The sequence below is a fragment of the Grus americana genome, chromosome 22 (genome assembly GCF_028858705.1).
Source record: "Grus americana isolate bGruAme1 chromosome 22, bGruAme1.mat, whole genome shotgun sequence".
Taxonomy (NCBI): domain Eukaryota; kingdom Metazoa; phylum Chordata; class Aves; order Gruiformes; family Gruidae; genus Grus; species Grus americana.
This window is the reverse complement of record NC_072873.1, coordinates 6,176,883-6,198,231: the sequence shown is the minus strand read 5'-3', so window position 1 is coordinate 6,198,231 and position 21,349 is coordinate 6,176,883. Positions and strand designations below refer to the sequence as shown.

The 21,349-nt window shown below is 45.7% G+C and overlaps 1 protein-coding gene across 1 annotated transcript in view; it reads left to right on the top strand.

The window, feature by feature from the left end:
* Positions 1–21,349, top strand: part of LOC129195352 (M1-specific T cell receptor alpha chain-like) — a 431,139-nt gene that overhangs the window by 378,542 nt on the left and 31,248 nt on the right. The window contains exon 5 of the mRNA XM_054801303.1: positions 11,619–11,668. Coding sequence (XP_054657278.1) covers positions 11,619–11,668 — 50 coding nt within the window. The remainder of the gene's footprint in view (positions 1–11,618; positions 11,669–21,349) is intronic.

Sequence of the window (21,349 nt, the reverse complement as noted above, 5' to 3'; positions counted from 1 at the left end):
AATAGTGATCTCAGACCATACTGTTTCAGCACATCCCAGATCCAGTGAATCCATTCAGTGCGACTCCTGTGTCCTCAGCAGAGCTGGGTGCAGAAATGTTCTTGTTCTTTGGTCATAGATATCTTCTCCCAGGGCATATGCACACTCATCAGATGAATTCAGCAGTATAAATCAGACAGGCTAACTTCAAGTTTCTGTTAAATTCTGTTCTGGCCTTGCAATTTCAATGAGGTACTTTTATAAAGAAGTTTGTATTCAAGCCCTTCAGCGCCAGGTTTTCATTTCCAAGCTAATTTCTGACAAAGTGCATAGATTTTTTTTTCAGGGGCTATGAGACAAGTAGCTACTAATTTCCTACCTGTTTTGAGACTTTAGCAATGCTAGTTCAAAACTGCTGCATTGTCCATGCAAGCTAAGCAATTAAGAAGTAATTGGAAGTTTAACGAACCTCTCTTTTAGGCTTAGATATCCAAGCTACTTAAAATGTTACCTTGTTCTGCTGGGTTGATTGACTTCATTGTCTGTTGAATACCCGTGATAAAATGGTCATTTGTGCTGCTGTTGAGAGGCAGATATACCTGAGAAACAGAAATCAGTAAAGTAAAATGAAGTTTCTTTTCACTTGCTAGAAATAAATCAGAAAAATCTTTTGTTAATAGGAAAGACATTTCCAGTTTGCAGTTTTAGTTTAAAGAAAATATCTGAGGAGAAAAGGAAGAAAAACAGTCCAGACAGCATTCCCCATAAAATATTTATCTATATATGACTTGTTTTTTTTTCCATTTTGTGCCATTAAAGGCACAATTTTTTCTTTATAGTCAGGTCCTGGGACCCACCAGGATGCTTTTAGCCAAGAAATTCTTAAGTTCAAACTTCAGTGTTGATTTTTGTAGAGGACTCTCAGGCAGTGCAACTGTAAGAGGAAGAAAGCAGATATTTGGATGAGGGACACAGTTAGTTGTGACACCAAGTAAGTGTAGTCTAGTTAATGACATTCAGCTTTTTTATCTTTTTTCTCTTTATACTCTTCAAGATGCGGAGATCTATCTGGCTTTGAAGATACAGTGTGGGGTGAGAGAAATTGAAAACTGGAAGCTAGTCAAAGGCCAGGGAGCCTCGACTAGGGTAAGGTGATCAAATTTACTGAAGGACATGAAAATACAGTTTGAAGGGCCAATTTCACTTGCTCTGAAATAAAACAAAAAATATCTGAAGTTTTCCAAAGCTATTTTGCAAATGTACTCAGCTCAAGTTGGTCCATAATGTCAATCTGTAGTGTCCTTCTTCTGTTGTGACAGTCTCAAATACTGCAGGAATCTTATACTTTTCTTGCCTGTGTTATGTAGGGGTCAGGCTAAATAACCTTAGTAAGTCCTGATTCTTGATTTGTGATCAGAATGGTATTTCTGTCAGATTTTGCCTTAGATTCATAGTTGAGAAGGTGTGGTTCTGCTGAATTCTGTGAGAAGTATTTCTCTTTTACAAAGGACAGAAAATACTGGCTAGGGGACATTCTGGTAATAAAAAGTGATATGTAGAAAATGATAAGAGGAAACTCAAAGTTTTCTTAGTAAGGGGGCACCCCAATCTGTAGGTTAATTCAGCTACAGACTTTGACTTGATCCGGATCCTATTAAAAATGCAGTGAGTGATTTATGCCCTAATCATGTGTGAAAAGGAGGACTATGTGGGGTTGCATTCTAAAAACCTTACATAAACAACTCATTCACTTAAACATATGTGGGACCACACAGTATATGCAATGAATACCTTAAAAGTGCATATCATTCACAGAAATTCATTAGGATTATGGTTAATTATTTGACTGAAAGGGCAAGTTCTTTCTTTATCTCACTTATGTTTTAGTCTGCATGTAAGATCTGAACTCAGTGATGAAAAAAGAATGAAGGCTTGTAGTTAGGGTGCAAGCATTATCCTGTCCAGGTAGCTTACAGAATGGAAAACTTTTAATGAGATTTCAAATATATGCCTAGATTTTCTTTGTTGGGTTGCTTAAGTCTAGGATGGGATCATCTTGGTTCATTCCTGTGCAGAAATCATCACAGATCAGGCATTTCCCTAGTTTGTGTACAACTGCAATGTAGGAAAGATTTTTGCAAAGGAATTAAATGATGTGTGAATTCAGGAACCAGTTATTACAAGTTGCAGTTTGGCAAAGGAATAAAACTCAGTGTTAAACCAAGTAAGTGCATGATCTGAACAAAAGTATCTTGAGAAATATTGGAGAAACTGATGCTTGGAATTAATAATACATATTGATCATGGGAAGACAGTCTACTTACATATCTACTGCTTCTAGGGCTAAAATGATAGTGTGGCTGGAACGTGTAGTATAAAGACAGCTGCAAGAAAAATCTGGGTTTATAAGGTCTGATAGTAATGGTTTGTGGAGAGCTGTTATGAGATGAGTCCTTCTTACAGTAATTACAGTGGAGAGTTTCTACTCACACGAAGAAACAAGGACTAGATTCCCAGCAAAATGAAAACAGTGTAAATCAGCATGGAGTGCCAGAGAGCTGTGACAAATCTTTCCCCAAACTACAGAATTGTTTCATTTTTCAAGCTGCTTGAGCTTTGTGGAATTGGTAGAAGGAGCCATTGCAGACAGTATAAAAGAATAGATTTTCCTTGTGCTTTTCTCATTTATCCCTTTTGAAGAGTACCTTGGGGCCTACCCATGTGTGGAATTACATGAGCAAAGAGAGGAGAAGATGGCTCTTCAGAGAATCAGGAAGTCTTTGCCCTATTAAAAAGAGTGATTTAATATGCATTAACATAGAGAGAAGAGCCTGCAGAAGTTCTGCTCCTGTGAAATACTGGACCAGGTGTCCTAGCTGGACATTCTGACTGCTCAGTTACATCGTCCTCTGCAAAACTGTTCAGGACTGGGGGAATGAAGTGCTTCTGATAATGTTTATCTCTCTTTACCAAGGCACAGCTTTGACAATAAATCTTAACTGTATGATTTCTGTACAGAGGATCTTAGTTTATTCCTGGCTATGCCAAAACATCCCATGTTCAGGGCACTTCATCTTTCTTGACTTGTAAAAAGTATTGATGTGAAACCTGCTAGGAGACAGAGAAGAGACAACCCAGCCTTCATATTGTGGGGATATCTAACAGGCATTTTGCACATATAGTTTTATTTTGAAGACTAGAGTCTCCTGCCATGGAACCTGAAGTGTGCAGAAGAGCATGGGGGTTTTTGTAAGGGAGCTTTTGACAGTGTGTATTCAGGAAATGCAGCCAGTCTCATCTTTGGAAGAGGAACCAAGCTGCTGATAAAGCCCAGTAGGTATCTCTTCACCAATATGGTTAGGAAAGACAGAGTACTTCAGGTCTTTTGTCAGATCTTCCTTAAAATACAGAGGCAAAATCTTCTTTAAAATACAAAGGAAAGAGGGCATGGGGAAGAAGAGCACATTCTAAACAATTTGCTTTTATCTTCGCTGTCATGTTTATGTGATTCTGCTAAAATCAGTGAATGACCTTTGTGTTGTGCAAGCACCATGTTAGTCAGGATGAACCCTACAGGGGAATATATTTGAGATTAGCGTTCATGAATAATCTTTGCTCAAAAGTTTAGGTGAAAATAGCTTCTGGGACTTAGGTTTGGATCCCTTATTGGGTTCATTGCCAACTGAATAATCAAGAAAAATTCTCTGGGAGTTTCCTTCTATTTTTAATTAGCTTCTTTCTCTTATGTGTCTCATCCCTTGCTTAACTCTAGCTGGCTGATCTGTCTCAATTCCTTCTTTAGACCATGAGAAGTTTTAGAAACAACTATGTTAGATGTTTTTTAAAATGGTGGAAATTTCATCCCACTTTGATATGTCTGGCAATGTGTTCTGGATTTTAAAGGCTGAGGTTTCTCTCCTTTACAATTTTTATACAGAGGTTTTATTACTGTGGGACAAATGAGTTTTCCTGCAAACTCACCTGTGGGAGAGGCACAAACCCAATTATGAAATCAGGTACATCTTAAAACAAATAGTTGTTTTGAATTATAAATGAAAGGCTGAGATTCTCCTAACTATGGCAAAAATTATTCTACTTAAAAATTGTCCAAGGAGCTTCAACTTCATTATGCTAATGGTAATGGACTTGATTTTCTACTTCATGCATTTCAGAATTTTTTCTATCTGCATTTCTGTGGAGATGTCAGAGGCATGCAACTAGAAAGGCATCCTAACTTGGAGTCAAAGGAATGTGACAAGGGTGACACCTGTTTTCCCCCTTGATCTCTTTTGAAAAACACATATACTTGTCTGGACCAAAAGTTGTGTGTGGTTTTTGTTAGTGGATGTATCACTGTGTGAATTCAGCATCCAACTGGAAAGTCACCTTTGGAAGTGGGACACAACTGGTGGTAAAACCAGGTAGGTAGAAATCCTGAAGGTATAAGGATAGGAAAGCCTAATTTCCCTTTCTGTGAAACAGTCATTAAAATTCCATTGTTCTTTTCTTCTCTGGGCAATCAAAGGTAAAGCTTGACCTTGCCTCAAAGAAAAAAAAAATCATTATAAAGCTAAACACATATTTGGAGGACTGGACTCTATGCATCATTGAGAGCTATAACATTTGTGAACATTCAAAATGAGTTTAACACAGGTTCTGGAGTAATGACTATAATAATAATTTTCTAGGCAGCCTTTACTGTCAATTGTCCTTGTGAGAGGACCAAGAGACAGCATTCATCCCAATGGACAGTATGCTGCATGTTTCTTTTTCTCCAAAAAAGAATAAGCACATCAGTCATAGCTTTCCACACCTGGAAAGAGGATCCATATCCCAAATATTCCTTCTCTTCACCACTATATGTTCCCACAAATCTCCCAGACCTGCAGGGACACTCACTGTCCTTTTATTTCCATTGCCCAGAAACTTGTCCTCATTAATTCTCATAAGCTGCAGTTCTTGTATCTGCTGGGAAAACTGTCTTATATTTTGCTCTGCTGCTCCTGCTTCTGACTACAGACAGATTTCTGTCCAGGTTTTCACTCCTTGACAAAAAAAGCTGGGCTGTCTTGGAAAGAGATCCAAACAAGCAGGACGTTCTTTCTTTGGGGAATCAAGAAAGGTATTTTTAAGACTTGTATTATGTGCAGGAAGGTCCAGGGGGAGATCTCTGCTTTTAATGTTAATCTAATGCTGAAGGAGGAATTTTGCTGTCAATGCTTGTAGCATTTCTTCAGCTGAATGAAGGACAAAACTTACCGGAGTGGTCATATCTGTCAAAACTGAAAGAGATCATCAACTAGGAAAATCTTTAAGAGAAATCTAAGTTAAAGTTGCCAAGGAATTTACTTGGGTATAATAAGTTAAAAGAAATGCCGAGCAGGAACTAATAAGCTGCTGGAGGAGAAAAAAAGGGGCGTTATTTTGAAGACAAATACTGTGTGAGTAGCTATGGAAACAAATTCACCTTTGAAGTGGAGTGCAGCTAAGGGTAAAACCAAGTAAGTTTTAAACAATTTTCTGCTCAAAATTGTACAAAAAAGGAAAGATACAAAAAAATCATGCTAGTGATATATTGTATGAGTTGAAGAAAAGTCTACTAAGATATGCCCTCAATTATTCACATCTGTCAGTAATATACTTAATTCCTTTCAGATAAGCAGTGTAGGGCCCAGAAGCCATTTCCTCAGGGATGGACGTTTTGTGCCATGGCCATTCAAAGACAGGTTGCCTTTGGACATGGAACCAGGCTCATGGTAAAACCAAGTAAGCTTTCCGAGATTTGGGACACTGAGTTGTTCAGTGGAAAACTTCAGTCCAGCTAAAATAAAGTAAAAGTTTGCTGAGAGAGCAATGCAATGCAGTTCAGAAGCAGTGGCTGTTGCCAAAAAGTAACAGCAGTGAGCTCTTGGTTGCTATAGCATCTGCTGGATATTGTAGAGCAGGAGAGATGGTCGGCAGAGCAATAATGTAAAGTAGACAAGCTGTGGGGCTTTCTGTGAGAGAACACTTGAAAACTGGCAAGTGCTGTAGGTGTGTGCAACTTATTTTCCCACTGTGAGTAGTTTCACGCTTGCAACATTGCCTAAGCAAGCCTTGTACCTGTGTATGGCTGTGGAATGTTGTGGGGGATAGGTAAAGGGGGTTCAGTTCCGTTCCTTACCTCAGGACTTTGAGGTAACTCAGGCAAGGCTCAGATCATGCTCAGTGCAAATGCTTCCCGATAGTCGTGTCAAATAGCTCTCGGTACGTCGATTGTTTTTCTGGGCATCACCAGGGAGAGAAAAGCTGCAGATCATTGTGATACTTGCTGTCAGCCTGGCTAAGGTGTGGACAGTGAAAGGAGGAACCTAACGTGGCTGAGCAGACAGCCACAGGTGGAAGGACCCTCAAAAAAGCCAAGCTAGTGAAATTGCCTCCTCTCCCTTCACAGGGTCCAAGAATGCCGTCAGTGCCATCTTTAAAGAGGTTGTGGTTGGACAGAATAAACCTTAACTTGAGCCCTGCATGATTTTTGGAACAGTGTCACCTGTGCTGCGCTGGGAAAGTCCTTGTCAGCCACACTAAGGGCTTCCTTGCTCTGGGGAGAGGAGAGCATTTGTGTAATGGCTTTTCTTGCTGTGAGTGTTGGTGCAGGCAGGTACACCTTTGGCTGGGACAAAGCTAAGTGTGAAGCCTTGTGAGTAGTCTCAGAGCTACTTTTTCCCCCTGCAGGGCTGAAATGTCCAAGGCAATAACGTCCAGGGTTAAATTGTGGGAAGCACGCACAACCCTGTACCCTCTCTCTGGGCATGGAAAAGCTGTGAGCTGCTGTGGGAGGAGGGGGAGCAGGCAGAAGGTTTGTCTTTGGGAAGGGGAGAAATCTCTTTGCAAAGGCCTGTAAGTGCTGTGAGATTGAGACAAACGCGTGTGTCTCAGCAGCCATGTCCTGAGCAGCGCTGGCCGCTCCTGAAGGGGTTCAAAGGCAGCGCTGCCAGCCTTGTGGGCAAGGGCAGTGTTGGAGGAAAAGCAGTTGTGTGTTAGCCTGGTGTGTGTAGGGATGCTGTCATAGCTCAGGAACTAGTAATTTCCCTTGTTTTTCACCATTTTCTCCATACTCTGCTGGGAAGGACAAATGTCAGCCTCTTCTGCAGGTGATGGTGTTTGCTTTCTGCTAACTGGGGGTTGTTGTAAAGCTGGGCGTGGCTGTGGCAATTTGCAGGAGCAGGTCTTGGCAAGCTCACCTTTGGGCACGGAAGCAGACTTTCTGTGAAACCCAGTAAGTAGCTCTGTGTTCACTGGCTTTCATTGTGCCCCAAAGGAGCATCTTTCTGTACCCCCTTGATCTCTATGGGAAACCTTGTACTGTTTTATGGACTAAAAGCTGTGTGCGGTTTTTGTTAGTGGATGTGTCATTGTGTGATTACAGCATCCACCTGGAAAGTTGCCTTTGGGAGCGGGACACAGCTGATGGTGAAACCTGGTAGGTAGAATACCAGGCTGAAGGAAGAAGGATAGGAAAGTCACATCCCTTAGAAAATAAAAACCAACAAAAAAACCCCCAAACTAAAACCAGCTGAGCTGTCTTAGAAACTGGTTTGCACAGGGATGGTGTGTGTGTGTGTGTGTGAGACAGAGAGAGAGAGAGAGAGAAAGAAAGAAAGAAAGAAACAAACAAACAAACAAACAAACAGCAGCCAGAACCAAGAAAGACGTTTTGAAGGTTTGTGCAGGAGGGTCCAGGGGAAGATCTCTGCTTTTAGGGCTGATTTTTTAGGGCTGAGAAAGGAGTTGTGATCACAATCCCACATCTTTTCACTCCCTGGGACAAGGATCCACTCAGGGGTCATCTCTGTCAGAGCTGAAAGGGATAACCAGCCGTGGCTGTTGTAAAAGAAGTGTCCAACCAGCAATGCACAGATTTGGAAGGACTAAGCTAGTGCAGGGGACATGTGACTTAGAGGGTTTTTGTAGTGAAGGCAAACACTGTGTGAGTAAGTATGGCAACCAAGTCATCTTTGGAGGTGGAACTCAGCTAAGGGTAAAATCCAGTAAGTTTTAAAGCCTTTTTCCTGCTCCACTTGGTGGAACAGTTTTGTAGTCATGAGCTAGCATAACTGCAATGGAGGGAGGCTGGTTCAATCTGTGGGGCTTTTTGCTCTGCTTTCTCTGCTGGCAGCAGAGACCCTGATTCAACAAAGCCGTGAATTTTCTCCTTCAGCTTACTCCTGCCGGCTCTTGCTCTCTGCCTTTCACATAAGCAGACCGGTGTCCTGAACCCTCTTTCTTGCTCAGGGATAGACATTTCGTACCATGGCCATCCATACTCATGACAGTTGGGGTGGGCTGCTGATGGCTCTGTCTAGCACAGCCCTGGGTGGTGGTCCTCTGGTCTGTGGAAGAAAGGCTGAATTAATAATGCTCTTGTTTGCTCCAGAATTCCATGTGTGATCCCTCCCATAGATGAGATTCCCAAGAGATTACTTATCAAGGCTAGAGTTATTCCTGGCTTCAAATGCCTGGTGCTGATGGGAAGGAGCTGATTTCCTAGAGATGAGTTGTAGAGTAACTGGCATGAGAGCTGAGGGTTTTTGCTGGAGAGCGAAAGACTGTGTGAACAGAGGGAACCTCAAACTGACGCTGGGGACGGGGACACGCTTGGTTGTGAAGCCCAGTGAGTACAACTGCTGCCCAGTGGGTTTTTTTCTTGTGCTCTGTTATCCCAATCCTCCCTTTCCACATCCCTGAGCACTGACCTTTGTCTGATCAGAGCAGGCTCGGTCCTGTCTCTGGTAGAGCACGGAATGGCCAGGGCCTTTCCTGAGCTGGGCTCTACTGGGCCCTCCTTTCCCAGCCCACCCTTCCTTTACTCAGCAAGAGGATCAGTCCTCGTTTGGCAGAAGTAGGCACCAGCGGATGGTGGTTTACTACAGCGTACAGCGTGTCTGGATGTCTGCTGAAAGTTTTCTGCTTATGGGGGGCAAAGCCAGGGGCTCGGCTCGCCAAGAGCAGGGATTGCCTCTCTCTCTAAGGACGTGGATGAGCTTGTGTTCTTGTTGAGCTGAAAACCACGGTGTGAACTCCGGCAAGCTCACACTTGGCCAAGGGACACGACTTCAGGTTTTGCCTAGTAAGTGCCGCCACTTTCTTGTGTTCTCCTTCCATGCGTGGCCAAGCTACTCACTGGCCAACGGGCAGCGGGCTTTCCAGCATCTCCTCCTGGGCTGGTGGCTCTTCAGCCGTGGGGTTACATGCCGCTTGCTTCCCGCCAGGAAAGGCTTTGGCTGAGGGCAGGAGCAACAGTCCTCCCAAACAGGGTTTGTACCCGTAGGTCCAGTGGTGCTCTTGATCCCACAGACAGATCAGGGAGGTCTTCACTTCAGGACATAGCTGACTCGGAGTGACAGTCAGCACTGTCTAGTTGGGCTGTGTGTGCGCAGCTTTGCCAAGTATTTGGGAAGGTTTTTGTTGAGAGAGGAAATGCTGTGTGACCACGGGAGCTGGTGCATACAAAACTGTCTTTGGCTCTGGAACGAGACTCAAAGTTAGGCCACGTAAGTCCACCACTGTTCCTATGCTTTCTGTTTTATTGGAGGCCTTGAGCCAGGAGGCAGTGTGGGGGCAGGAGGAGGAGGTTTGGGGGGTGCCCCTTAGTTCTGGCCCCATCCCAGACCTCATCCCACACAGGCAGACTGTCACCCTCTGCTCCTGCCCTGGGATCCTCCTGCGTCGTGTCACCCTTATAGTGCCCTCGTAGCCTTGGGATGGCTGGGTAAAGGTTTGGGGAGAGGTGCTGCTTCTGAAGGGGCTTGTTGGGCTTTTTGTTATGGAAGGAAATGCTGTGGGATTATGGTTATGGCACCAACAAGCTGACGTTTGGCTCAGGGACCAGACTGTCCGTCCAGCCCAGTGAGTGTGCAACTTTTTGTGTCTCCTCTTTCAAAAGTCCTGGAGTGTCCACCAGAGCACCCTGCAGATGTACTTGTATTTGTGTAACCTTTCATAGGGGAAGGAGAAAATAGGTGATATTTCATGATACTCTTGAGCCTAGAAGCATTTTGAGGTGGAGGACTTCTGGCATTTAGGGGAACCTGCTATTGATGTGGTGCTCCAGGATGCTGATAATCTGGAAGCAATCAGAAATAGAGGCACAGTTTAGGAAAGAGAGATAGAGACACCTACTTCTGTTCAGTACCTGTGTATGGCTGTGGAAGGCTGTGGGGGATAGGTAAAGGGGGTTCAGTTCCGTTCCTTACCTCAGGACTTTGAGGTAACTCAGGCAAGGCTCAGATCATGCTCAGTGCAAATGCTTCCCGATAGTCGTGTCAAATAGCTCTCGGTACGTCGATTGTTTTTCTGGGCATCACCAGGGAGAGAAAAGCTGCAGATCATTGTGATACTTGCTGTCAGCCTGGCTAAGGTGTGGACAGTGAAAGGAGGAACCTAACGTGGCTGAGCAGACAGCCACAGGTGGAAGGACCCTCAAAAATGCCAAGCCAGTGAAACTGCCCACCACTGACCCACTCTGCAGACATGCAGCAGGTTTCCGCTTGAGAGTGAGCATCCCGCTCACCCAGGGTGTAGGTGAAGAGGCCGCCAGCACAGCCGGATTGGTGGAGGTGTCTCCATCCTGGAGCCAAGCCTCTGGGTTTCTGTCAAGTGCTCTGCTGTGGTCACAACCGCCTCAAATTCACCTTTGCCTCGGGGATCAAAGTAACTCTCTGGCCAAGTAATTGGGTTAAAGCCTGCATGGTGCAATCCTGCCTGACAATTTTGTCTTCAGGCTGTGCTCCAGCAACAGGTCAAGCACACAGGAGAGGAAAGGTAAACAGATCTCTCAGGGAAAGCTTATGTTGTTGCTGAGCTAGAAAACTGATGGACAGATAACCTTGACTGTCCACTGCAGGGCCGTGTAGATGTACTTCTTGTACCTCGGTCATGTTACAGATGGGAAGGAGAGGAATTGTAAGGTAAACTCAGAGAAAACTTATGTTTTTGCTAAACTAGAAACCTGTTGGACATTGCATGGGAAGAGAGCATAATGGTAGCAGAGAGTGGTCGGAGTAAATTAGAAAAGCTGTGGCAAGAAAGTGCTTTGTCCCTTTTGCAAAACAAACCAAGACCAAGCCATTTTGGCACTCTGTCCTGAAAAGTCCCGGTGCCAGTGAATGACTGGTATTCTCCAAGCAGCAGCCTAAGGAAGTCATCCCTGAGTTTTTCCTCTTTCCCTCCTCTCGGTGCTGCAGTTCCCAAGGCAAATGCTGTCTCCTGTGCAAGGGGCTCTTCCCACTCCTCACAAAAGGAAACCAGAGCGGGTGAGAGACCGGAGTGAGCCTTGGGTTCTTGTCAGAGCGTATAGCATTGTGTGACTGGCTACACAGGAAAACTCCAGTTTGGGCCAGGGACAAAGCTACGTGTTCTGCCAAGTACGTTTTCTTCTCCTGCTTCTCCACTCTATGCTGTCTCCTCTTGCTGCATTGCCATTCTTAGGCAGCTTAAGGTCAGAAAGAAAGTCAGAGGTGCAGGAGAAAGACATGGAGGATTTGTTTTTCCCTAGCCTTGCAATGGCTGAGTAAAGGGTTTGGACAGAGGTGCTGGTTCTGAGGTGGCTTGTTGGGCTTTTTGTTATGGAAGGAAATGCTGTGGGATTTGGGCTCCAGCTATGGCAAGCTGACGTTTGGCTCAGGGACCAGACTGTCCGTCCAGCCCAGTGAGTGTGCAACTTTCTTGTGTCTGGTCTTTCAAAAACCCTTGTGTGTCCACCGTAGCGCCCTTTAGATGTACTTCTTTTATGTGGTTCACATTACAAATGGGAAGGAGAACATAGGTGCTATTTCAAGATACTCTTGAGCCTAGAAGCGTTTCCAGGTGGAGGACTTCTTGTATTTAGAGAAACCTGCTATGGACACGGTGCTCCAGGATACTGATAATCTGGAAGCAATCAGAAATAGAGGCATGTTTTCAGAAAGAGAGACGGATTGGCCAGCTTGTGCTCAGTACCTGTGTATGGCTGTGGAAGGCTGTGGGGGATAGGTAAAGGGGGTTCAGTTCCGTTCCTTACCTCAGGACTTTGAGGTAACTCAGGCAAGGCTCAGATCATGCTCAGTGCAAATGCTTCCTGATAGCCATGTCAAGCGCTCTTCTTGCCCTCTGGGTTTCTGTCAAGTGCTCTGGTGTTGTGACAACAGCTTCAAACTCACTGCTGGCTCAGGGACTGAAGTCACAATCTGAGTTAACTGATTAAAGTTACTGGCCAAGTAAGTGGGTTAATGTCTGCGTGTTGCAATCTTGCCTGACAATTATATCCTAATTCTGTGCTGTGACTTGGCAATGAAAGGAATTGGGTAGTTCAAATGCACAGCACTGGTTTATATACTGTGGTACTTCTTGCATTGTAAAAAAACCCACCTGCAGATGGAAGTCCTGACTGATAGGAAGGTGGACTTCATCAGTTATTCTGGCCTTAGACTGTGTTCCTCCTGTTCCCATCTCTTTTTGCCATTGCAGCACAACAATGCTTTAGGATCATGTCTGCAAATGTCTTTGCAGGATCTGTTGCGCCAGGCCTAACTGTAAAGTCAGTAGACTAATTTTTCTTCAGTACTGAATCTCCATAAACACTCTTATACACTGGCTCTTAGCCAGCAACATGAGGGGGGTTTTAGGTTCTGAAGTTTAGCATTGAGTGGACAGGAAAATGACAGATGTTGGAAGGGACATTTGGACATGATCTAGTCCAAACCCCTCGCGCAAAGCATTGTCAAGTGATTCTACGACTCTGTGGGCTAAGACAAATTCTCATGGTTTTCCTGCAAAAGCTTTTGAAAAATGCCCACATAATCAATTGTTTCTAAGGTGAGGGGAAAAAAGACAATTCTGTGATGTCTTTTTTCTGAGCTGTCTGATGCATACCTGAAACCTTAACTGAAGGACAAGCAAGGTTGGAATTCGTGAAAAGCAATGTCTATGAACACAGGGTTTTATGAGCTGAGAAACAGTGATCGCTGGCTCCAGAATCACACCTGAGAGGAGGCAAGGCTGTTTTTAAACGAAGTAAGATGCTAAGCAGAGCATGCATGCATGGTATTCTGGATTTAGAATTGTCCATAGGAGAAGCTGAGCAATTGGGAAGATTTGCTGTTGTTATAGCGAATGTGTCATTGTCATACAGTTGTCTTCTTCACTTGTCTTGATAGTTGGACTCTTACCTTCATACTGTAGGTCAGTGCCTGATTGTTGTAGAAGTGGCTAAATAGTGTCTGAGCTCTTGATCTAATGGGGAATGCTGCAGCACAGGCAAAACAGTAACCAAACAATGAAAAATAATAGAGAAAGTAATTTTGAAAGTTTTGTGTATAAGGAGAGTTCACTCAGCTGGTGCCTGTGAAAATTGACCTGGTTTAAGGAGACTAGTGGATTCTCCCCCCTGTATTTTTCTTCCAGATATGAATGTTAGCAGCCATGTGCATTTACTTAGCAAAACCGGGGACGAAATCATCTTTGTCTTGGTGATTGAGAAGGAAAAGAAAGTTTGAATGTTTTGGCTTGGAACATAAGCTTTTTTTTTTTTTTTTTTTTTTTTAAAATAAGCTCTGCATCATGATGCCAATTATGGGTCAGTAAATAAGTTCATATTTGGCAAAGGAACAAAATGGTCAGTAAAACCCCAGTAGTTATTCAGGCCATTGCATGGGAAAATGAGGAAGGTGGGGTCTGAGGAACCGGGATTATTTCCTTACTTACTGGAAAAAAGTTCCTTATAAGGGCATGTTTTCAAAACGCATCTGAATGCTATTCGGGCATTCCGTGACCCAGTAGAGACATATTTTCTTTGCTTTCAACTTGGGATTCAGTTTGCCACAGCCCTTGATAACAGCAAGGTAGTCATCATGCCGTAATGAAAACACGGAATGCTCTTGAGCAACCAAATATCAGAAAATGAGGAAGGAGAGGGGGATTAGTGGGAAGAGCCTTAGGCTGGGAAACCATCTGCAGTGACTAATTGTAGGCACCACATTTTGGATATAACAACACAAGCTACTTAAAGTGTTCCCTGCTAACTAAGGAGTAGGTTCTTCCCATCTCTAATACCTGAGGTGACTGTAATCAAATCTAGTTATTCCCATGCATTTGAACACAGAAGAAGGTATTTGGCAAAGAGAGCTAGAGGAGGTCTGTGGAAAACTGCATGGGTACTCATAGCTTCTCTCAGAGGCAGCTCCATGAATGTATCTGAGGCCTTTGACACCCATGAGGTGGCTGAATGAAGAGGCCCATTTTGCAAAGACCTGTCACACGGTGCTAGTACTGGATGGGGAAAACTCACATGGGGGAGTGGAACCAAACTTCTTGTTGCCCCAGGTGAGCTGTCTCTTCTCTGAGTCAAGGTGGACTCAATATAGATGACACTGTACTCCAGCTTCCAAAATAACAGTGTAGTGGCTTTGTGGGGCAATTTGGGATGGTTTTAGTATTCCCAGGAAAGAAGTGTTAGACTTTCTATTTAGCAACTGTGCACCAGCAAAGCGTCCATCCTGGGGAAAGGAAGCAAGTGAAAAGTGAAAACAAGTAAGTGAAATACAAGAACAGAGATGAGGAAAAAAATGTAATGGTCTTCAGTGAGTGTTGCAGGGTGGTTTTGTTCTGGAAAGGGAATTGCCTTGTGGCTCTTGCTTGTGGTATTAATGAGTCTGTTGTGTGGGGAGGAAGAAGAACAAGCAATGCACGTGGAGATAAGATGTAATGCATTGCAAGTGTGCCCGTGGAGAAGTTGTAGGATTTCCCTGAGGAATGTTAGTCAGGTGTTTGGGGTGGATAGGAGTGTACAACGTTTTTTGCTAGGGCAAACAACACAGTGTCTATGAGTACCTACCTACTTTCGCTTGGACATGGAACCAGGCTCATGGTAAAACCAAGTAAGCTTTCCGAGATTTGGGACACTGAGTTGTTCAGTGGAAAACTTCAGTCCAGCTAAAATAAAGTAAAAGTTTGCTGAGAGAGCAATGCAATGCAGTTCAGAAGCAGTGGCTGTTGCCGAAAAGTAACAGCAGTGAGCTCTTGGTTGCTATAGCATCTGCTGGATATTGTAGAGCAGGAGAGATGGTCGGCAGAGCAATAATGTAAAGTAGACAAGCTGTGGGGCTTTCTGTGAGAGAACACTTGAAAACTGGCAAGTGCTGTAGGTGTGTGCAACTTATTTTCCCACTGTGAGTAGTTTCACGCTTGCAACATTGCCTAAGCAAGCCTTGTACCTGTGTATGGCTGTGGAATGTTGTGGGGGATAGGTAAAGGGGGTTCAGTTCCGTTCCTTACCTCAGGACTTTGAGGTAACTCAGGCAAGGCTCAGATCATGCTCAGTGCAAATGCTTCCCGATAGTCGTGTCAAATAGCTCTCGGTACGTCGATTGTTTTTCTGGGCATCACCAGGGAGAGAAAAGCTGCAGATCATTGTGATACTTGCTGTCAGCCTGGCTAAGGTGTGGACAGTGAAAGGAGGAACCTAACGTGGCTGAGCAGACAGCCACAGGTGGAAGGACCCTCAAAAAAGCCAAGCTAGTGAAATTGCCTCCTCTCCCTTCACAGGGTCCAAGAATGCCGTCAGTGCCATCTTTAAAGAGGTTGTGGTTGGACAGAATAAACCTTAACTTGAGCCCTGCATGATTTTTGGAACAGTGTCACCTGTGCTGCGCTGGGAAAGTCCTTGTCAGCCACACTAAGGGCTTCCTTGCTCTGGGGAGAGGAGAGCATTTGTGTAATGGCTTTTCTTGCTGTGAGTGTTGGTGCAGGCAGGTACACCTTTGGCTGGGACAAAGCTAAGTGTGAAGCCTTGTGAGTAGTCTCAGAGCTACTTTTTCCCCCTGCAGGGCTGAAATGTCCAAGGCAATAACGTCCAGGGTTAAATTGTGGGAAGCACGCACAACCCTGTACCCTCTCTCTGGGCATGGAAAAGCTGTGAGCTGCTGTGGGAGGAGGGGGAGCAGGCAGAAGGTTTGTCTTTGGGAAGGGGAGAAATCTCTTTGCAAAGGCCTGTAAGTGCTGTGAGATTGAGACAAACGCGTGTGTCTCAGCAGCCATGTCCTGAGCAGCGCTGGCCGCTCCTGAAGGGGTTCAAAGGCAGCGCTGCCAGCCTTGTGGGCAAGGGCAGTGTTGGAGGAAAAGCAGTTGTGTGTTAGCCTGGTGTGTGTAGGGATGCTGTCATAGCTCAGGAACTAGTAATTTCCCTTGTTTTTCACCATTTTCTCCATACTCTGCTGGGAAGGACAAATGTCAGCCTCTTCTGCAGGTGATGGTGTTTGCTTTCTGCTAACTGGGGGTTGTTGTAAAGCTGGGCGTGGCTGTGGCAATTTGCAGGAGCAGGTCTTGGCAAGCTCACCTTTGGGCACGGAAGCAGACTTTCTGTGAAACCCAGTAAGTAGCTCTGTGTTCACTGGCTTTCATTGTGCCCCAAAGGAGCATCTTTCTGTACCCCCTTGATCTCTATGGGAAACCTTGTACTGTTTTATGGACTAAAAGCTGTGTGCGGTTTTTGTTAGTGGATGTGTCATTGTGTGATTACAGCATCCACCTGGAAAGTTGCCTTTGGGAGCGGGACACAGCTGATGGTGAAACCTGGTAGGTAGAATACCAGGCTGAAGGAAGAAGGATAGGAAAGTCACATCCCTTAGAAAATAAAAACCAACAAAAAAACCCCCAAACTAAAACCAGCTGAGCTGTCTTAGAAACTGGTTTGCACAGGGATGGTGTGTGTGTGTGTGTGTGAGACAGAGAGAGAGAGAGAGAGAAAGAAAGAAAGAAAGAAAGAAACAAACAAACAAACAAACAGCAGCCAGAACCAAGAAAGACGTTTTGAAGGTTTGTGCAGGAGGGTCCAGGGGAAGATCTCTGCTTTTAGGGCTGATTTTTTAGGGCTGAGAAAGGAGTTGTGATCACAATCCCACATCTTTTCACTCCCTGGGACAAGGATCCACTCAGGGGTCATCTCTGTCAGAGCTGAAAGGGATAACCAGCCGTGGCTGTTGTAAAAGAAGTGTCCAACCAGCAATGCACAGATTTGGAAGGACTAAGCTAGTGCAGGGGACATGTGACTTAGAGGGTTTTTGTAGTGAAGGCAAACACTGTGTGAGTAAGTATGGCAACCAAGTCATCTTTGGAGGTGGAACTCAGCTAAGGGTAAAATCCAGTAAGTTTTAAAGCCTTTTTCCTGCTCCACTTGGTGGAACAGTTTTGTAGTCATGAGCTAGCATAACTGCAATGGAGGGAGGCTGGTTCAATCTGTGGGGCTTTTTGCTCTGCTTTCTCTGCTGGCAGCAGAGACCCTGATTCAACAAAGCCGTGAATTTTCTCCTTCAGCTTACTCCTGCCGGCTCTTGCTCTCTGCCTTTCACATAAGCAGACCGGTGTCCTGAACCCTCTTTCTTGCTCAGGGATAGACATTTCGTACCATGGCCATCCATACTCATGACAGTTGGGGTGGGCTGCTGATGGCTCTGTCTAGCACAGCCCTGGGTGGTGGTCCTCTGGTCTGTGGAAGAAAGGCTGAATTAATAATGCTCTTGTTTGCTCCAGAATTCCATGTGTGATCCCTCCCATAGATGAGATTCCCAAGAGATTACTTATCAAGGCTAGAGTTATTCCTGGCTTCAAATGCCTGGTGCTGATGGGAAGGAGCTGATTTCCTAGAGATGAGTTGTAGAGTAACTGGCATGAGAGCTGAGGGTTTTTGCTGGAGAGCGAAAGACTGTGTGAACAGAGGGAACCTCAAACTGACGCTGGGGACGGGGACACGCTTGGTTGTGAAGCCCAGTGAGTACAACTGCTGCCCAGTGGGTTTTTTTCTTGTGCTCTGTTATCCCAATCCTCCCTTTCCACATCCCTGAGCACTGACCTTTGTCTGATCAGAGCAGGCTCGGTCCTGTCTCTGGTAGAGCACGGAATGGCCAGGGCCTTTCCTGAGCTGGGCTCTACTGGGCCCTCCTTTCCCAGCCCACCCTTCCTTTACTCAGCAAGAGGATCAGTCCTCGTTTGGCAGAAGTAGGCACCAGCGGATGGTGGTTTACTACAGCGTACAGCGTGTCTGGATGTCTGCTGAAAGTTTTCTGCTTATGGGGGGCAAAGCCAGGGGCTCGGCTCGCCAAGAGCAGGGATTGCCTCTCTCTCTAAGGACGTGGATGAGCTTGTGTTCTTGTTGAGCTGAAAACCACGGTGTGAACTCCGGCAAGCTCACACTTGGCCAAGGGACACGACTTCAGGTTTTGCCTAGTAAGTGCCGCCACTTTCTTGTGTTCTCCTTCCATGCGTGGCCAAGCTACTCACTGGCCAACGGGCAGCGGGCTTTCCAGCATCTCCTCCTGGGCTGGTGGCTCTTCAGCCGTGGGGTTACATGCCGCTTGCTTCCCGCCAGGAAAGGCTTTGGCTGAGGGCAGGAGCAACAGTCCTCCCAAACAGGGTTTGTACCCGTAGGTCCAGTGGTGCTCTTGATCCCACAGACAGATCAGGGAGGTCTTCACTTCAGGACATAGCTGACTCGGAGTGACAGTCAGCACTGTCTAGTTGGGCTGTGTGTGCGCAGCTTTGCCAAGTATTTGGGAAGGTTTTTGTTGAGAGAGGAAATGCTGTGTGACCACGGGAGCTGGTGCATACAAAACTGTCTTTGGCTCTGGAACGAGACTCAAAGTTAGGCCACGTAAGTCCACCACTGTTCCTATGCTTTCTGTTTTATTGGAGGCCTTGAGCCAGGAGGCAGTGTGGGGGCAGGAGGAGGAGGTTTGGGGGGTGCCCCTTAGTTCTGGCCCCATCCCAGACCTCATCCCACACAGGCAGACTGTCACCCTCTGCTCCTGCCCTGGGATCCTCCTGCGTCGTGTCACCCTTATAGTGCCCTCGTAGCCTTGGGATGGCTGGGTAAAGGTTTGGGGAGAGGTGCTGCTTCTGAAGGGGCTTGTTGGGCTTTTTGTTATGGAAGGAAATGCTGTGGGATTATGGTTATGGCACCAACAAGCTGACGTTTGGCTCAGGGACCAGACTGTCCGTCCAGCCCAGTGAGTGTGCAACTTTTTGTGTCTCCTCTTTCAAAAGTCCTGGAGTGTCCACCAGAGCACCCTGCAGATGTACTTGTATTTGTGTAACCTTTCATAGGGGAAGGAGAAAATAGGTGATATTTCATGATACTCTTGAGCCTAGAAGCATTTTGAGGTGGAGGACTTCTGGCATTTAGGGGAACCTGCTATTGATGTGGTGCTCCAGGATGCTGATAATCTGGAAGCAATCAGAAATAGAGGCACAGTTTAGGAAAGAGAGATAGAGACACCTACTTCTGTTCAGTACCTGTGTATGGCTGTGGAAGGCTGTGGGGGATAGGTAAAGGGGGTTCAGTTCCGTTCCTTACCTCAGGACTTTGAGGTAACTCAGGCAAGGCTCAGATCATGCTCAGTGCAAATGCTTCCCGATAGTCGTGTCAAATAGCTCTCGGTACGTCGATTGTTTTTCTGGGCATCACCAGGGAGAGAAAAGCTGCAGATCATTGTGATACTTGCTGTCAGCCTGGCTAAGGTGTGGACAGTGAAAGGAGGAACCTAACGTGGCTGAGCAGACAGCCACAGGTGGAAGGACCCTCAAAAATGCCAAGCCAGTGAAACTGCCCACCACTGACCCACTCTGCAGACATGCAGCAGGTTTCCGCTTGAGAGTGAGCATCCCGCTCACCCAGGGTGTAGGTGAAGAGGCCGCCAGCACAGCCGGATTGGTGGAGGTGTCTCCATCCTGGAGCCAAGCCTCTGGGTTTCTGTCAAGTGCTCTGCTGTGGTCACAACCGCCTCAAATTCACCTTTGCCTCGGGGATCAAAGTAACTCTCTGGCCAAGTAATTGGGTTAAAGCCTGCATGGTGCAATCCTGCCTGACAATTTTGTCTTCAGGCTGTGCTCCAGCAACAGGTCAAGCACACAGGAGAGGAAAGGTAAACAGATCTCTCAGGGAAAGCTTATGTTGTTGCTGAGCTAGAAAACTGATGGACAGATAACCTTGACTGTCCACTGCAGGGCCGTGTAGATGTACTTCTTGTACCTCGGTCATGTTACAGATGGGAAGGAGAGGAATTGTAAGGTAAACTCAGAGAAAACTTATGTTTTTGCTAAACTAGAAACCTGTTGGACATTGCATGGGAAGAGAGCATAATGGTAGCAGAGAGTGGTCGGAGTAAATTAGAAAAGCTGTGGCAAGAAAGTGCTTTGTCCCTTTTGCAAAACAAACCAAGACCAAGCCATTTTGGCACTCTGTCCTGAAAAGTCCCGGTGCCAGTGAATGACTGGTATTCTCCAAGCAGCAGCCTAAGGAAGTCATCCCTGAGTTTTTCCTCTTTCCCTCCTCTCGGTGCTGCAGTTCCCAAGGCAAATGCTGTCTCCTGTGCAAGGGGCTCTTCCCACTCCTCACAAAAGGAAACCAGAGCGGGTGAGAGACCGGAGTGAGCCTTGGGTTCTTGTCAGAGCGTATAGCATTGTGTGACTGGCTACACAGGAAAACTCCAGTTTGGGCCAGGGACAAAGCTACGTGTTCTGCCAAGTACGTTTTCTTCTCCTGCTTCTCCACTCTATGCTGTCTCCTCTTGCTGCATTGCCATTCTTAGGCAGCTTAAGGTCAGAAAGAAAGTCAGAGGTGCAGGAGAAAGACATGGAGGATTTGTTTTTCCCTAGCCTTGCAATGGCTGAGTAAAGGGTTTGGACAGAGGTGCTGGTTCTGAGGTGGCTTGTTGGGCTTTTTGTTATGGAAGGAAATGCTGTGGGATTTGGGCTCCAGCTATGGCAAGCTGACGTTTGGCTCAGGGACCAGACTGTCCGTCCAGCCCAGTGAGTGTGCAACTTTCTTGTGTCTGGTCTTTCAAAAACCCTTGTGTGTCCACCGTAGCGCCCTTTAGATGTACTTCTTTTATGTGGTTCACATTACAAATGGGAAGGAGAACATAGGTGCTATTTCAAGATACTCTTGAGCCTAGAAGCGTTTCCAGGTGGAGGACTTCTTGTATTTAGAGAAACCTGCTATGGACACGGTGCTCCAGGATACTGATAATCTGGAAGCAATCAGAAATAGAGGCATGTTTTCAGAAAGAGAGACGGATTGGCCAGCTTGTGCTCAGTACCTGTGTATGGCTGTGGAAGGCTGTGGGGGATAGGTAAAGGGGGTTCAGTTCCGTTCCTTACCTCAGGACTTTGAGGTAACTCAGGCAAGGCTCAGATCATGCTCAGTGCAAATGCTTCCTGATAGCCATGTCAAGCGCTCTTCTTGCCCTCTGGGTTTCTGTCAAGTGCTCTGGTGTTGTGACAACAGCTTCAAACTCACTGCTGGCTCAGGGACTGAAGTCACAATCTGAGTTAACTGATTAAAGTTACTGGCCAAGTAAGT